Genomic DNA, 13,702 nt, shown 5'->3' on the forward strand with positions numbered 1-13,702 from the left:
TTAATTAAACATTCATCATCTCTGGTATATTCATACTCCTTACAACTCTGTTTCCTTTCAGAAGCTCGGTAGCATCAAATTGGAACCTAAGTCATCTTACAGGCCTACATAAGAAGTTTTAAAGAAAATCTAAACTGTCCACACTGTATGGTAAGTACAAAGTTAAACTTTTAAAAAGTGATATTAAATGCATGTTTATAGAATTACACTAAAAATAAGTGAATAAATTAATACATAAGCCATCTAAATCTGAACAGAGATGGCTATGGACAAGCCTCCTTAATAATGTGCTGTAGAAGTTAGACTATTCCTAATGACAAAAAAGATTGGTTGGAAACGCATTAAGGGAAATCAAATATGTAAGCATATGAGGTGGGGGGGGAGGCTGAATAAAAAATAAAATTTAAGTCAAATTCCACAGCAAATAAGGACCAGTTAAAAATGAAAGGATATGAGGGGCGCCTAGGTGACTCAGCTGTTAAGTGTCTGCCTTCAGCTCAGGTCATGATCCCAGGGTCCTGGGATTGAGCCCCGCATCGCATCGGGCTCCCTGCTCAGCAGGAGGCCTGCTTCTCCCTCTCCCACTTCCCCAGCTTGTGTTCCCTCTCTCGCTCTCTCTCTCTGTCAAATAAATAAAATCTTTAAAAAAAAAAAAGAAAAAGAAAAAGAAAGGATATGAACAAGACCCAGTTTTAAAATATTTTTCTTAAAAATAAAAAATACATATCGTGCGCCCAAGAGTTTTAGTAAGAAAGTCTCAGGGCTGAAAACAGATATGAGAGAATGGTACATTCTAAGTGAACAGTTAAAAGTATTTCTGTCTCCAAAATTTTTCAAAGAACTACAATACAAAACAAAAAGCAAAAACCTGATGTGTCCCCAGTGAAGAGGAATGAGAATCTCACCTAAGCACTCACCAGCCAACACCAACACATCTAAGCCTTCTCAGACTCCTCTCCCTCCGGGCGACACACCTACCTCGCAGATTGTGGCTTCTCAAGAACCATGGTTAAAACTTTTGGTAGTTGGGCTTCTTAAAGGATGAAAGAGTAATAAATGCCACATTATCCCACCTTAGAAAGGGCTGAACTCTACCTTTGAGACCTCTGAGGCCGATACTATGTACTAACTACTGTGTGTACAGTAACAAAGCTATTAAAGAATATTAAGACAAAATTAGTTCTCCCTTGAAAAACCAACTAAATTACATTATCCCATAATAATATTTGGTTCACAAAATTAAAATCAGACCTAGAAAACAAAATCAGCTATACCGCTGCCACAGTGCATATGCCACTTTACATCTCCATGACCCTTTGAGATCATCATGCCCCTTCTTTGGGAAGGCCAGCTCCTGAGATGGTTGTATGGCTATTTGGTTAACTTTTCCACATACCTGATGAGTGATGCACCTTGGACTGTATGTCAGAGCTTATTAATGAAGATCTGACAACAGTGAGGCCCAGAAAGAAGAAACAGAAGAAACATCAAGTGGAGAAAAATGGTGCCAAACCAAATACCTCTTCATTCTTTGTTGAAATTCGCTGACGAAAGCTCACGGGCTTCCTGTTCTCGTCCACCTCATAATCCTCCTCATTCATCCATTCATTGAAAACATCAGTGTCTAAAATCCATTTCGCATGAACCTAAAACCACATTCAAGCATGTGTATCTATATAGATAGTAGATCATTGCAGTTTTTAAAGTATTCAACATTGGGGTGCCTGGGTGGCTCAGCTGTTGAGTGTGTGCCTTTGGCTCGGGTCATGGTCCCAGGGTCCTGGGATCAAGCCCCACACCGGGCTCCCTGCTCAGCGGGAAGCCTGCTTCTCCCTCTCCCACTCCCCCCACTTGTGTTCCCTCTCTCGCTGTGTCTGTCAAATAAATAATAAATCTTAAAAAAATAAATAAAAATAAAGTATTCAACATTAAAGAAGCAGACTTATTCTCAACTCAAAAGCCTCAATTACATAAAAGTTTAAAAACATGACACTGTAAGGGTGCCTGGGTGGCTCAATCGGCTGAACTTCAGACTCTTGGTTTTGGCTCAGGTCATGCTCTCGGTCGGGGTCCTGGAATCAAACCCTGCGTCAGGCTCCGGAACTCAGTGCAGAGTCTGCTTGTCCTTTCCCCCTTCCCCCCATCCCGCTTGCTCTCTCAAATGGGCATGTGCTTTCTCCCTCACTCTCTCTCTCTCTCAAATAAACAAAATCTAAAAATAAAAATGAAAACCCCAACCATGAGAATATTAAAGACCTGTGAATGGCAACTTAACCATTTCTAATCTTTATTCCATGTTACTACATACAGTAAGAAAGCATCACTGGTTTTGCAAAGACTGAGGTTTTAATAACTGGCCCTTAATTTGATAATCATGTCATTTGTCTTCATTTCACCTTTATTTAGGTATAACTGAAAAATAAAATTGTAAGATACTCCCAGTATACATCATGATGATTTGATATGCATACATACTGAGAAAGGATCCCCCCATCTAGTTAATTAGCACATCCATCACTGTACATACTTAACTTTTTTATGTGAGAATATTTAAGTTCTGTTCTCTTAGCAAATTCCAATTATACAATACAGTGTCATCAACTTTAGTCACCATGTTTCACATTAGATCGTCAGACAATTCTTCTCCCAACTACAAGTTTGTGCCCTTTTACCAACTTTACTCCCCCTAGCCCTTCTTTGCTGGCAACCATTTCTCTGCTCTCTTGTTTCTAGAGCTTTTTTTTTCTTAAAAGATTCCATATAAAAGCAGTATCATGCAGGATTTATGTTTCTCCATTGGGCTTATTTCACTAATCATGTTTTCTTTATTCTGATGAAAACCACTGATAAAAACATTCAACAGCATTAGGCCATTCAAAGCAAAAGGCCTAGTGACTGCTCTAGGCATGAAGGATGTCTCTATGTTTATGCCTTCAACAAAGTTCTACGGAACGACGAAAGAGGACATTTACACAGACCTATCATCAGACCTATCACCTTGCCCTGTCAAGTATACAGGTGCTCTGTGGAGACCTTTCAGGGATAGCCAAGGTTGGGAAGTGGAGAAGTGAGAATTAGATTCAGGATTCTTCCAAGCCCTTTACATGGCAACTTCTCTTGCCTTTTTTTTGCTTCTCTGGGTAGGAATTTTAAAAATGATGGGTTCTCTGAATGTTGTATAGATATAGAAGGAGATATAAATGTTGAAACCACAGACCTAGCCTACATATTCCTATTATCCAACGGAATTGTTCAAAGGGAGTACACTGGAATTTGGGACTAGACAATCCTTCCCTGTGTAGACAAATATGAAATAACTTCAGCACCAAAATAATTAAGTAGTAAGTTACTGACCACTGAAACATTAGAACTCCATAAACCCATACTGGTAACAGATGAATAAAAAAGTAAATGAGGGGAAAGGAAGGACTCTGAAAGCCGACTGGTAAATGTGGAGGGAGGACTAGAATGGAAAATTATCCCTGTGCAATCATCAAAGAAAAGACTGGTTCAGGCAAGAATTTCAAGTGGATGCTAAATCTGGGCAATGGAGAGGATTTTGATGAGAAGCAGAATATCTGTATGGCCAGAAGAATCTCTTACAGACTGCTTATAAATTACAAGTGGAAAAAAAAAAAAAGGAACTATACAGTGGAGCCAACAGAACACACTGTAACTGGGTGACCAGCAACACCAACAAGAAGCAGATGGACAGGGCATGCCTCCCAATATGATGCCCTGAGAAGGACACAACTTCACTTATGCAATATTCTGCTAGGATGCATAATCTGATGAAAAAAGATGACAAATTCCAAATGAGAAAGAATCCTTTCAAATTCAAAAATGTCAAAAGAGGCAAGGAAGCACTGGGTCATGTTTCAGATTAAAGGAAACAAAAGAGAACATTTGAATCAACAGCGGATATTCAATGGTATTCTGGGGTGCCCGGGTGGCTCAGTTGGTTAAGCATCTGCCTTCCACTCAGGCGATGATCCCAGGATCCCAGGGTCCTGGGGTCAAGCCATGTGTCAGGCTCCCTGCTCAGTGGGAAAGCTGCTTCTCCCTCTCCCTCTGCCTGCCACTCCCCCTCCTTGTGCTCTCTCTCTATGACAAATAAATAAAATATTTTAAATAAAAATTCCTTTAGAAAAAAAAAAAAGACATTCTAAACATTCAAAAACAAACAGAAAAATCTAGCCTATATATTTCAAAATGCCAGATTCATAGAAGAAAAAGAAAGGCTGAAAGTTCCACATTAAAGTAGACTAAACAGATCTGACAACAGTGTGTGCTCCTGAACTGGATCCTGGATCAGGGAAGAGACTTAGTATAAAACTTACCACATCATTGGGACAACCAGTGTAAACGGAATATGGGTTCTATATCAGGTATTATATTGTTTCAAGAATTAGTATCCTGAAATAATTAAAAACAGGGAAATCTGGAAGAAGAGTATAATGTAGCTGTTTTATAAAGTAGTTGTTTTATATTGTTCTTGCAACTTTCAGAATTATTTCCACATTAAAAGTCAAAAAATAAGAGTTGATACATGGGCTGTTATGATTTTGACAGAAATGACTAATAAAATAAGTCTGTTTCATCGTTAAGAGCTGTGCAGGCATGGCTTCCAGCCTTCCTAAATGACACCACCAAGGTTCAACTGCACTCCTCCCACTCCTCTCTCAATCACCTCAAAGCACAATGTAACTGGACTCTGGGGTCTCCTCAAACTCCACTGCAAACATTTCTGCTAAGACCTAGATAATGAGTTCTTTGTGGTCATGGACAGCTTAATAGGATGACAAGAAAGGAAGATCCTCATTCTGTATTTCCCCGAAACACTGTTGTGAAAAGAGCTGAGAAAAACTGTAAGTTATATAAGAATAAATTTTTTTAAAAAAGGATCTCTCACCTTCCATGGCTTTTCTGGAATTGGTGGATCTTCAATTTCCGCATCAACATCATTACTATGGACCCAAGTATCATAGCTACAAAGGAAATGAGAAAAGGAAAAACAGCTTAGAATCCAAATTCATTCACTAAAAAGACCGTTTATAAAAAAGGTGAAACTGTATTTTAGAAATACTCTTAGTATCAAGTAATAGTAATATTTCACACACTTTTGTCTCTGCCACTCCGACAAGAAAACACTTTTGTAGAGGTCTATAGTGATCCTGACACTGTTAAGTCCAAAGTTCAAGCCTCAGTGCACAGAATTTGCAGAATTTTAATAAGGAGATCGCTCTCTCCTCAAAGCATTTCCCTCACTTGGCCTCCAAGACAGCACTATCATCTGCTATTTCTTCTAGCCACAGCCTTTCCCCATCCCACATGGCCAGTTTCTCCTCTTCTCCCAAACCTCTTCAACACTGGAAGGTCCCAGTTTGGTTTGCGAATACTCTTCTTCTTGTCTACTCATTCTCTTGATCTCATGTAGACCTACAGCTTCAAATATCTACGCATCTGCCCTCTTCTCTGAATGCTGGACTCATGAATCCAACTGCCAAATCCACATTTCCCCTTACATATTCTAGAAGTCTTTCAAAACTAACACTCAAAATTCAACATGCAATGCCATCCTGATCCCAAAAATATGCCCTAGCCAATCATCCCCATCTTAGTAAATGCCAACTCCATTTTTCCAATTGTTCTGGCCAAAATCCCTGGAGATATCCCTGACTTCATTCTCAATCACATCCTACAATCCAACCAATTAACAACTTTGACAGTTCATTCCATCTTCAAAATATGCCCAGAATCTATCTACTTCTCACCCTTCTACTTCTGCCCAAAGCCCCTGAGTCCATTTTTCACAAGCAACCGAAGTGATCCTTTAGAAAATCAAGTCCATCCACAATACCACTACTCAAAACCTTCCAACAACTCCCACCTCACTCAAAGAGCCAAAATCCTTACGGTGGATTGCCAAGGCCTCATGATCTGGTCCTCTGACTGCCACTCTGACCCCGTCTCCTAGTACTCTCTCCTCAAATCACGTTTCAGTCGAGCCACCTGGGCTTTCATGGCGTTCTTTAAAAATGCCAGGCAGTGGCCACTTCAAACACTTTATAGAGGCTCCTCGCAACCCAGGTATCATATGGCTCACCCCTCATATCTTCACACCTCTTTGCACAAGGGTTCTCTCTTGAATCACTCCCCCTGCTCCTCTACAACTCTGAGGTAAGCATAAAATTATCTACCAAATTGAAACTGTCAACGCTACTATACTGGCCAATAAATTACTGTAAAAGCAAAGGATATCTAAATTAAATACAAGTATGGTAACAAGCACTGGCTCCCTGCAGCCACTACTCAGAAGTCAGTTCAAAAGCATAGGAACAAGCACTGCTCTGTATGTCTACGAATGGCACTCTGATAAAAGTTTTCTAGGAACACTTAAAACATGAGCTGGAGAGAAAAAGATCCTCTGCCAAGTTATTAATTATAATAGATAAAAGATAACAATGGTGAGTCAGCAACTGATAACCTTACATTCTCTAAAAGTCTTGAATACAAACTGTCACAGAGGTAGAAGTGAGGGCACAAACTCCAGGAGTCCCTCCTTACCCCGGGTTTTACATCCTGCACTTCCAGTTATCCGCAGTCAAACGTGGTTGAAAGCAGATGGTCCTCCTTCTGACCGCAGAAACCTAACACATCACAGTGTCTGCACCACTCACCTCACTTCGTCACCACGCAGGCATTTATCATCCCACATCATCACAAGAAGGGTGAGTACAGTACAATAAGGTTATTTTAAGAGAAGAGAGAGACCATATTCATATAACTTTTCTTACACTATACCATTCCAACTGTTCTTTTTTATTATTAGTTATTGCTGTTCATCTCTTACTGTGCCTAATTTATAAATGAACTTTTATCACAGGTATGTACATACAGGGAAAAAATATAGTATATATAGGATTCAGTACTATCCATGGTTTCAGGCATACACTGGGAGTCTTTAAAATAAAGCCCTCACAGGACGCCTGGGTGGCTCAATCGGTTGACCGACTGCCTTCGGCTCAGGTCATGATCCTGGAGTCCCGGGATCGAGTCCCGCATCGGGCTCCCTGCTCGGCAGGGAGTCTGCTTCTCCCTCTGACCCTCCCCCTTCTCAAGCTCTCTCTATTTCATTCTCTCTCTCAAATAAATAAATAAAATCTTTAAAAAAAAAAAATGAAGTCCTCACAGATGAGGGGGGTGGGGGTACTGCTATATAGTTAATAAAGAAAGTGAACAAGGCCTTAAGAAGATAAGACTCAAACTAGCCACTATATCCTATCTGAAACATAAAGAAAAGGTTAGCAAACAGGCTAACATGTTTTTACTGTGTTACCATAAAATTTATTTCAACTGTATACTTATGAAGCTAGTCATCGTAAATCTGAGTTTCCATCTAAATGTTTCAAAGGGCAAATTGATTTCCTTTAGGATTTCCCATAATATTGAAAGGTTTGCTTAACAGTGCCAAGGACTACTTGAAGCCTCAAGACTAGAGATGTTTTATAGGAAGAATTCATTTAAATATTATTTAAAAATCTGTTAGTTCATTTAAAGGAATCAATTATGGTTCAGAAAGCTGATTCAATCTGGTTCTCATTAACTCAACCCGTATGAAAACTGTGCATACACTCTTAGAATTCTGAACATATCTAAAGATGTATTTCCTTCCTTAAAAAATATCCTGGTATTATGCTAAGCGAAATAATCAGAGAAAGACAATTATCATATGATCTCACTTACATGTGGAATTTAAGAAACAAATCAGAGGATCATAGGGGAAGAGAGGAAAAAAATAAAACAAGATGAAATTAGAGAGGGATACAAACCATAAGAGACTCTTAAATCACAGGAAACAAACTGAGGGTTACTGGAGGGGAGGGAAGTAGGAAGATGGGGTAACTAGGTGATAGACATTAATGAGGGCACGTATGTAATGAGCACAGAGTATTATATAAGACTGATGAACCACTGACCTCTACCTCAGAAACCAGTAACACACTATATGTTTATTAACTGAATTTAAATTTTTAAAAATGAAAAAAAAAAAAATCTTTACAGGAGTGCCTGAGTGGCACAGTTGGTTAAGCATCACTCTTGGTTTCAGCTCAGGTCATGGGATCGGGCCCTGCGTCAGGCTCCATACTCAGTGTGGAGTCTGCTTGAGATTTTCTTCATCTGTCCCTCCCCCCTACTCCTTTTCTCTCTCTCTCTCACTCAAATAAATATATCTTTAAAAAAATTAAAATCCTGGGGTGCCTGGGTAGCTCAGTCGGGTAAGGGGTCTGCCTTCAGCTCAGGTCATGATCCGAGGATCCTGGGATCAAGCCCCACACTGGGCTCTTTGCTCAGCGGGGACCCTGCTTCTCCCTCTCCCTCTGCCTGCTTGTGCGTGCGCGCTCTCTCTCTCTCTCTCTGTGAAATAAATAAATAATAAATAAATAAATAAATATCTTTCAAAAGATAAATAAATAAATAAATATCTTTATAAGTAAAATAGTTATTCAAATAGATTAACTTAAAAAGAGCACACAACCTGGGGTGCCTGGGTGGCTCAGTTGGTTAAATGTCTGCCTTCAGCTCAGGTCATGATCCTGGGGTTCTGGGATCAAGTCCCACATCAGGCTCCCTGCTCGGCGGGGAGCCTGTTTCTCCCTCTCCCTCTCCCCATGCTCATGCTCTCTCTCTCACTTTTTCTCAAATAAAGAAATAAATCTTTAAAAATAAATAAATAAAAGAATATTTTTTTAAAAAGAGCACAGGGGGCACCGGGGTGGCTCAATCAGTTAAGCGTCTGCCTTTGGCTCAGGTCATGATCCTAGAGTCCTGGAATCGAGCCCTGAATTGGGCTCCTTGCTCAGCGGAGAGTCTACTTCTCCCCCTGCTTATGCTCTCTCTCTTGCTCACTCTCAAATAAATAAGTAAAATCTTAAAAAAAAAAAAAAAAAGAAAAAAGGAGCACACAGCCAGACATTATGGGTCATCATCAGATGATGAAGAACACACATCTATGCAATAGTCTTATTCCCTCCATAAACTGAAATACACTCTGATTAACTCTAGATCCAACTGCCAATTTAAAGGAAATACAGAGAATGGAGAAACATGTTCAAATACACCACAGTGATGGCATTAAAAAAAAAAAACAAAAAACCCACATTGTGGTAAACTCTATAGGACACACACCCTGGTTTCTTAAATAATATAATGCATGTGATCAGGTGGGTAGGGAAGACAAAGAGAGAACCTAGACACTGAAAAATATGTTAAGATAATAATCACAAAATGTGGCTGAATTCTACTTCCAACAAATATCAATCTATAAATTAATATGTATCGCATATGACAATACTGAATAGATGACATAAAGGAATTTTGTTTTTTAGATTTGACAATATTACCCTATTTTTTTAAACAAATGAGGCATTATTTAGAAATACATATTGAAATATTTATCATTAAAATGTTATGTGTGGGATTTGCTTCCAATAATATGAGAAGGTTAATAAAAGTGGACAGGGGTATAGATGAAACAGGACCAGTCTGACATGAAAAACCCACAATGGTCACAATCCTCCCCACAGCTCCACTGTAAGTTTAAGAAGATGAAGTTCATGGAAGGTTATCCTTATTTATCAGTGTCCTATGTAGGCACGGTATAAATTTAAAAAGGACTACCATTTTCACTAACATCTAGTTCATATTTATAATATTCTTTATCTATACTTAGAGAACGAAGCACAGTATGAGCTATGATTATTTCAAAGTAGTAACGACAATAGGGAAATAAATTTCTGCCAAGAAGAAAAACTCTATTTGGAAATAAAATAATTCACTCTTAATAGTATGGCATAAAGATTTTTTAAGAAACAAATAAAACTAAATAGTCATAAAATACTAGGGAGAAAAATTCATTTCTTGAAGGAAATAAATCTATATTAGCAGTCTAATACCATATTGAAGGGGTGTTTTGGCAAATGCAGCAAACTGGGGCTTTGAATTGAATTCCGTAACTTAGTAAGACTCAAAAAGTGAGATCAAGCACTGAAGCAAATTTGTCACTATTCCGAAAATGAAACTATACATAAATAACTCTGGCTTCCACTGAAAAAAAATCTTGATACCAGATCTCAGGACATGTCGACATTACCTGTCTGGGTAAAACCCCCAATGCACTAACACCTGCTTATCTTTTCTCATCACCGGTCTCAACCACTCTTCTGAAAGGGAAAAAGAAAATACTTTAGTCAAGCTAACAAAATAAATGAATAAACTGCTATTTAGACTTAATTTCTACTTAGAATTTTTGGTTTGCTCATAAGCATCCCCCCCAAAATCTTTTCTCATAAATGAACGTTATATCTGTTATATTAAGAGAAAGTTTTTCAGCCATGTATTCAGAACTACTATAGCACAGGCCTATTATCCATTACTCTTGGCAAATCCAACTGTCCATTGCAGTAAAATACTCCCCCCTCCCACCCACCTGCCTGTTTCTCCAATTCCATCCAAATCACGATCACTATATTCTTTACTACCACATTTCCAAGTAAAACCTCTCCTCCCTCTTTCTGTGAGGCTTTGCAGTTACTATACATTTTTCAAGGTGTAAGTCCTGCTTCATGTCCTTGATGAAAGTTTCACCATATACTCTTCTTCTTCTAGATTCACTTTCTCTGGTATCCTATAGCACTTCACAGACTGCTACATCAAGCTTTTACTAATAATACTATTTTTATTATTTTTTAATGGCATCCTATCTGTTAATTTAGCCTTCCCAACAACAGTTTAAGCATATGATCATATTAGATATTTTTATTTTGAGTTTCCTTACCAAAGATAGGTGTAAATTTATACAAATTTACAGGATGACCCTTATTGATTTGAATTATAGTTGTATTGTATCTACATTCTAGTACTAGTTATGGGGTGTTTCTTTGGTAGTCTAAATTTAGCTTAGCAAACTTGTCTCTAGTGCTCAGAGGAAATTAATAAAGCAAGCCCCTTGAAACCCAAGAAATAGCAAAACAGAAAAACTTAAGTGAAACCAGCTAAGTAAAAGTGGCTTTTCATTGCCAATTTCAACAAGAAATCGTCCCAGCTTCACTGACTAAAGGCATGAAAGCCCACATGCCTATGTTTTGTTTTGTTTTTTAATTTTTATTTGAAGTAGGCTCCACACCCAATATGAGGCTTGAACTCACCACCCAGAGCTCAAGAGTCACATGCTCTACCAGCCAGGTGCCCCAAGCCTGTGTTCTTTTTCAAGCACCTAACAGTTCACCTTACTATCTTGAGAGAAAGTGAATAGGAAGAAATCAAGCCAGGTCCTTAACCTGATATCCCAAAATGGCCAAGGAAAAAGTGAAGAGGAGGCCAGTTGGTCTTTCATAACTCACTATGTAGCAACAAACAAAATATACTGACTCTTTTAACTAGTAAGAACTGCCCTTTAGGATTCTAAATCTATCTTCAAAGGCTCTGCTGCTTTAGGAGGTAAAGAAAAAAGAATACTCATTCTTTTTACAGCTGATTTTGATAGAAAGAGACTGTGGCAGTGATTGCCTTTGGAAATTTTCCCAGTAGCAGAAATAACTAATGGTTAGAGATATAAATCCACATTCTTCCCAGAGATAATCATATGCTACACAGAACCAATAAAACAGCCAGTTTTATGAGTAAAAATTAGTCTGAACTGAGAATATATACATAACTCTCACAACTCAACAATAAGGACATAGTCTAACTAAAATACAAGCAAAGGAGGGCACCTGGGTAGCTCATTAGTTGACCATCTGACTCTTGGGTTTTGGCTCATGTCATTATCTCAGGGTCATGGGATCGAGCCCCACTTCAGGTTCCACAAAGGGAGTCTGCTGGAGATTCTCTCTCCTTTTCCCTTTGCGCCACCCCCCACCACGAATAAACAAATCTTAAAAAAAAAAAAGGAAAAAAAACACAAAGGAGCAAATGAAACATTTCTCCAAAGAAGATGTACAAATGGCCCAAAAGCACATGAAAAGACATTTGGGATCATGGGATCATTAACAATTAAGGAAATGCAAATCAAAACCACAAAGAGATACTGCCTAACACCCACTAGAATGGCTAATATAAAAACAGAGCAAATAAAAAGTGTTGATGAGAATGTAGAGAAATTGGTATTTCCATACAATGCTAATGGGACTGTAAAATGGTATAGCTACCTTGGGAAACATTGTGGTGGTATAAGAAAATGTTTAATACAGAGTTGCCAATATGGCTCAGCAATTCAATTTCTAGGTATAAACACAAGAGAACTGGAACCATACATCCACACTATAACCTGCACACAAAGGATCATAATAGCATTATTTATAGGTAAGTGTTCATAAACTTACAATTGGCTAAACAAAAGGTAGTATATCCATACAATGTAATGTTATTTGGCCATCATGCATAGGAAGTAACAAAGTAACATTACAGAGGCCCCAGACCTTGTTCCACCACAGAGACACTGACTTAACACCAATATACCACCTAAAAAGTCTCCATGAGAACTCTAGGACCCAATTAAGGAGTTGCAGTACTTCAGGCAAGCTCAAAGTCAAGAACAGCTGCACTGTAACAGTAAGAAAAGCCATTTCGTATACACGGCAATAGAAATTCTCCCAAGCCAGCAGAGTTCAGCAGGATCAGGGGGGAAAAGCTCAGCTTGCAGCTTCTTCCTTCGGTTGAAAAGAGAAGACTGAATGTGCATCCAATATTCCAAATTATTAGGGGGGCTGTTTGCCTCACCGGACTTAGAGCACTGACAGAATGGACATATTTTGGATGTGTGGTGGTCAATGAGAACAAATGAAATCTAAGCAACTTACTGTAGTACCAGAGAACCAGTAATGCCACAGACAGAGGCTGGTCAACTGGGTGTGATCAGGAGAAAGCACCAAGATCCCAACTTCTCCCCTGGTAGGGAGAAAGAAGAGTGGAATGTACATCCTATGTTCTGACTTTTCTGAGGGCTGCCCAAGGGACAGTTTTCTGTCTCAAATGACTCAGTGCTGATGGGGAACCAGCATTCTTTGGAAGCCTGGGCACCACAAAGATCAAAAGAGAGCTCAGTGGCTTGTTGCAACAACAGAGAACTTGTGGTAAAGCAGAGAGACACAGAGAAAGCAAGATATTACAAGCTCCTGAAAGAGAAAGCAGCATACTCTTTACACACACAAGTACAGAGAAGATGCATCCTCTGAAAACCTTTGAGAGATGCCTCGAATCTCAAGCTGAGCTGACTGGTGAAGGTCTTCCCCTGTACAAAGTCAGGCTATAAAGACCAGGAGAGGCAGCTGTTCATTCAAAGGCACAAAACACAGCAGAAAATAACAAGACACCCAAAGAGAAAGGGAAAATGGTCTAATCAAAGGAAAATAATTAATCTCAAAAACTGACCCTAGAGGAAAGATCTATAAATTATCTGACAAATACAAAGTAATGTTGTTTTTGTTTTTTTTCTAAAGTGGGCTCCACGCTGGGGGCACCTGGGTGGCTCAGTTTATTGAGCATCTGCCTTCGGCTCAGGTCGTTATCCTAGGGTCCTGGGGTTGAGCCCTGCATCGGGCTCCCTGCTTAACGGGAAGCCTGCTTCTCCCTCTCCCACTCCCCCTGCTTGTGTTCCCTCTCTCGCTGTCTCTGTCTCTGTCTCTGTCAAATAAATAAATAA

The 13,702-nt window shown here is 39.1% G+C and overlaps 1 protein-coding gene across 3 annotated transcripts in view; it reads right to left on the reverse strand.

Moving 5' to 3' along the window:
* Nucleotides 1-13,702, reverse strand: part of SMARCC1 (SWI/SNF related BAF chromatin remodeling complex subunit C1) — a 172,706-nt gene that overhangs the window by 106,911 nt on the left and 52,093 nt on the right. For all 3 annotated transcript variants that reach the window (XM_025884852.2, XM_025884851.2, XM_025884853.2), the window contains exons 7-9: nt 10,154-10,223; nt 4,913-4,988; nt 1,521-1,646 (exon numbers count right to left, since the gene is read on the reverse strand). In XM_025884852.2, the coding sequence (XP_025740637.1) occupies nt 1,521-1,646; nt 4,913-4,988; nt 10,154-10,223 (272 nt within the window). The remainder of the gene's footprint in view (nt 1-1,520; nt 1,647-4,912; nt 4,989-10,153; nt 10,224-13,702) is intronic.

This window comes from Callorhinus ursinus, unplaced genomic scaffold (genome assembly GCF_003265705.2).
Source record: "Callorhinus ursinus isolate GAN/ISIS: 27379988/994484 unplaced genomic scaffold, GSC_fseal_2.0 scaffold15, whole genome shotgun sequence".
In the NCBI taxonomy this organism is placed as follows: domain Eukaryota; kingdom Metazoa; phylum Chordata; class Mammalia; order Carnivora; family Otariidae; genus Callorhinus; species Callorhinus ursinus.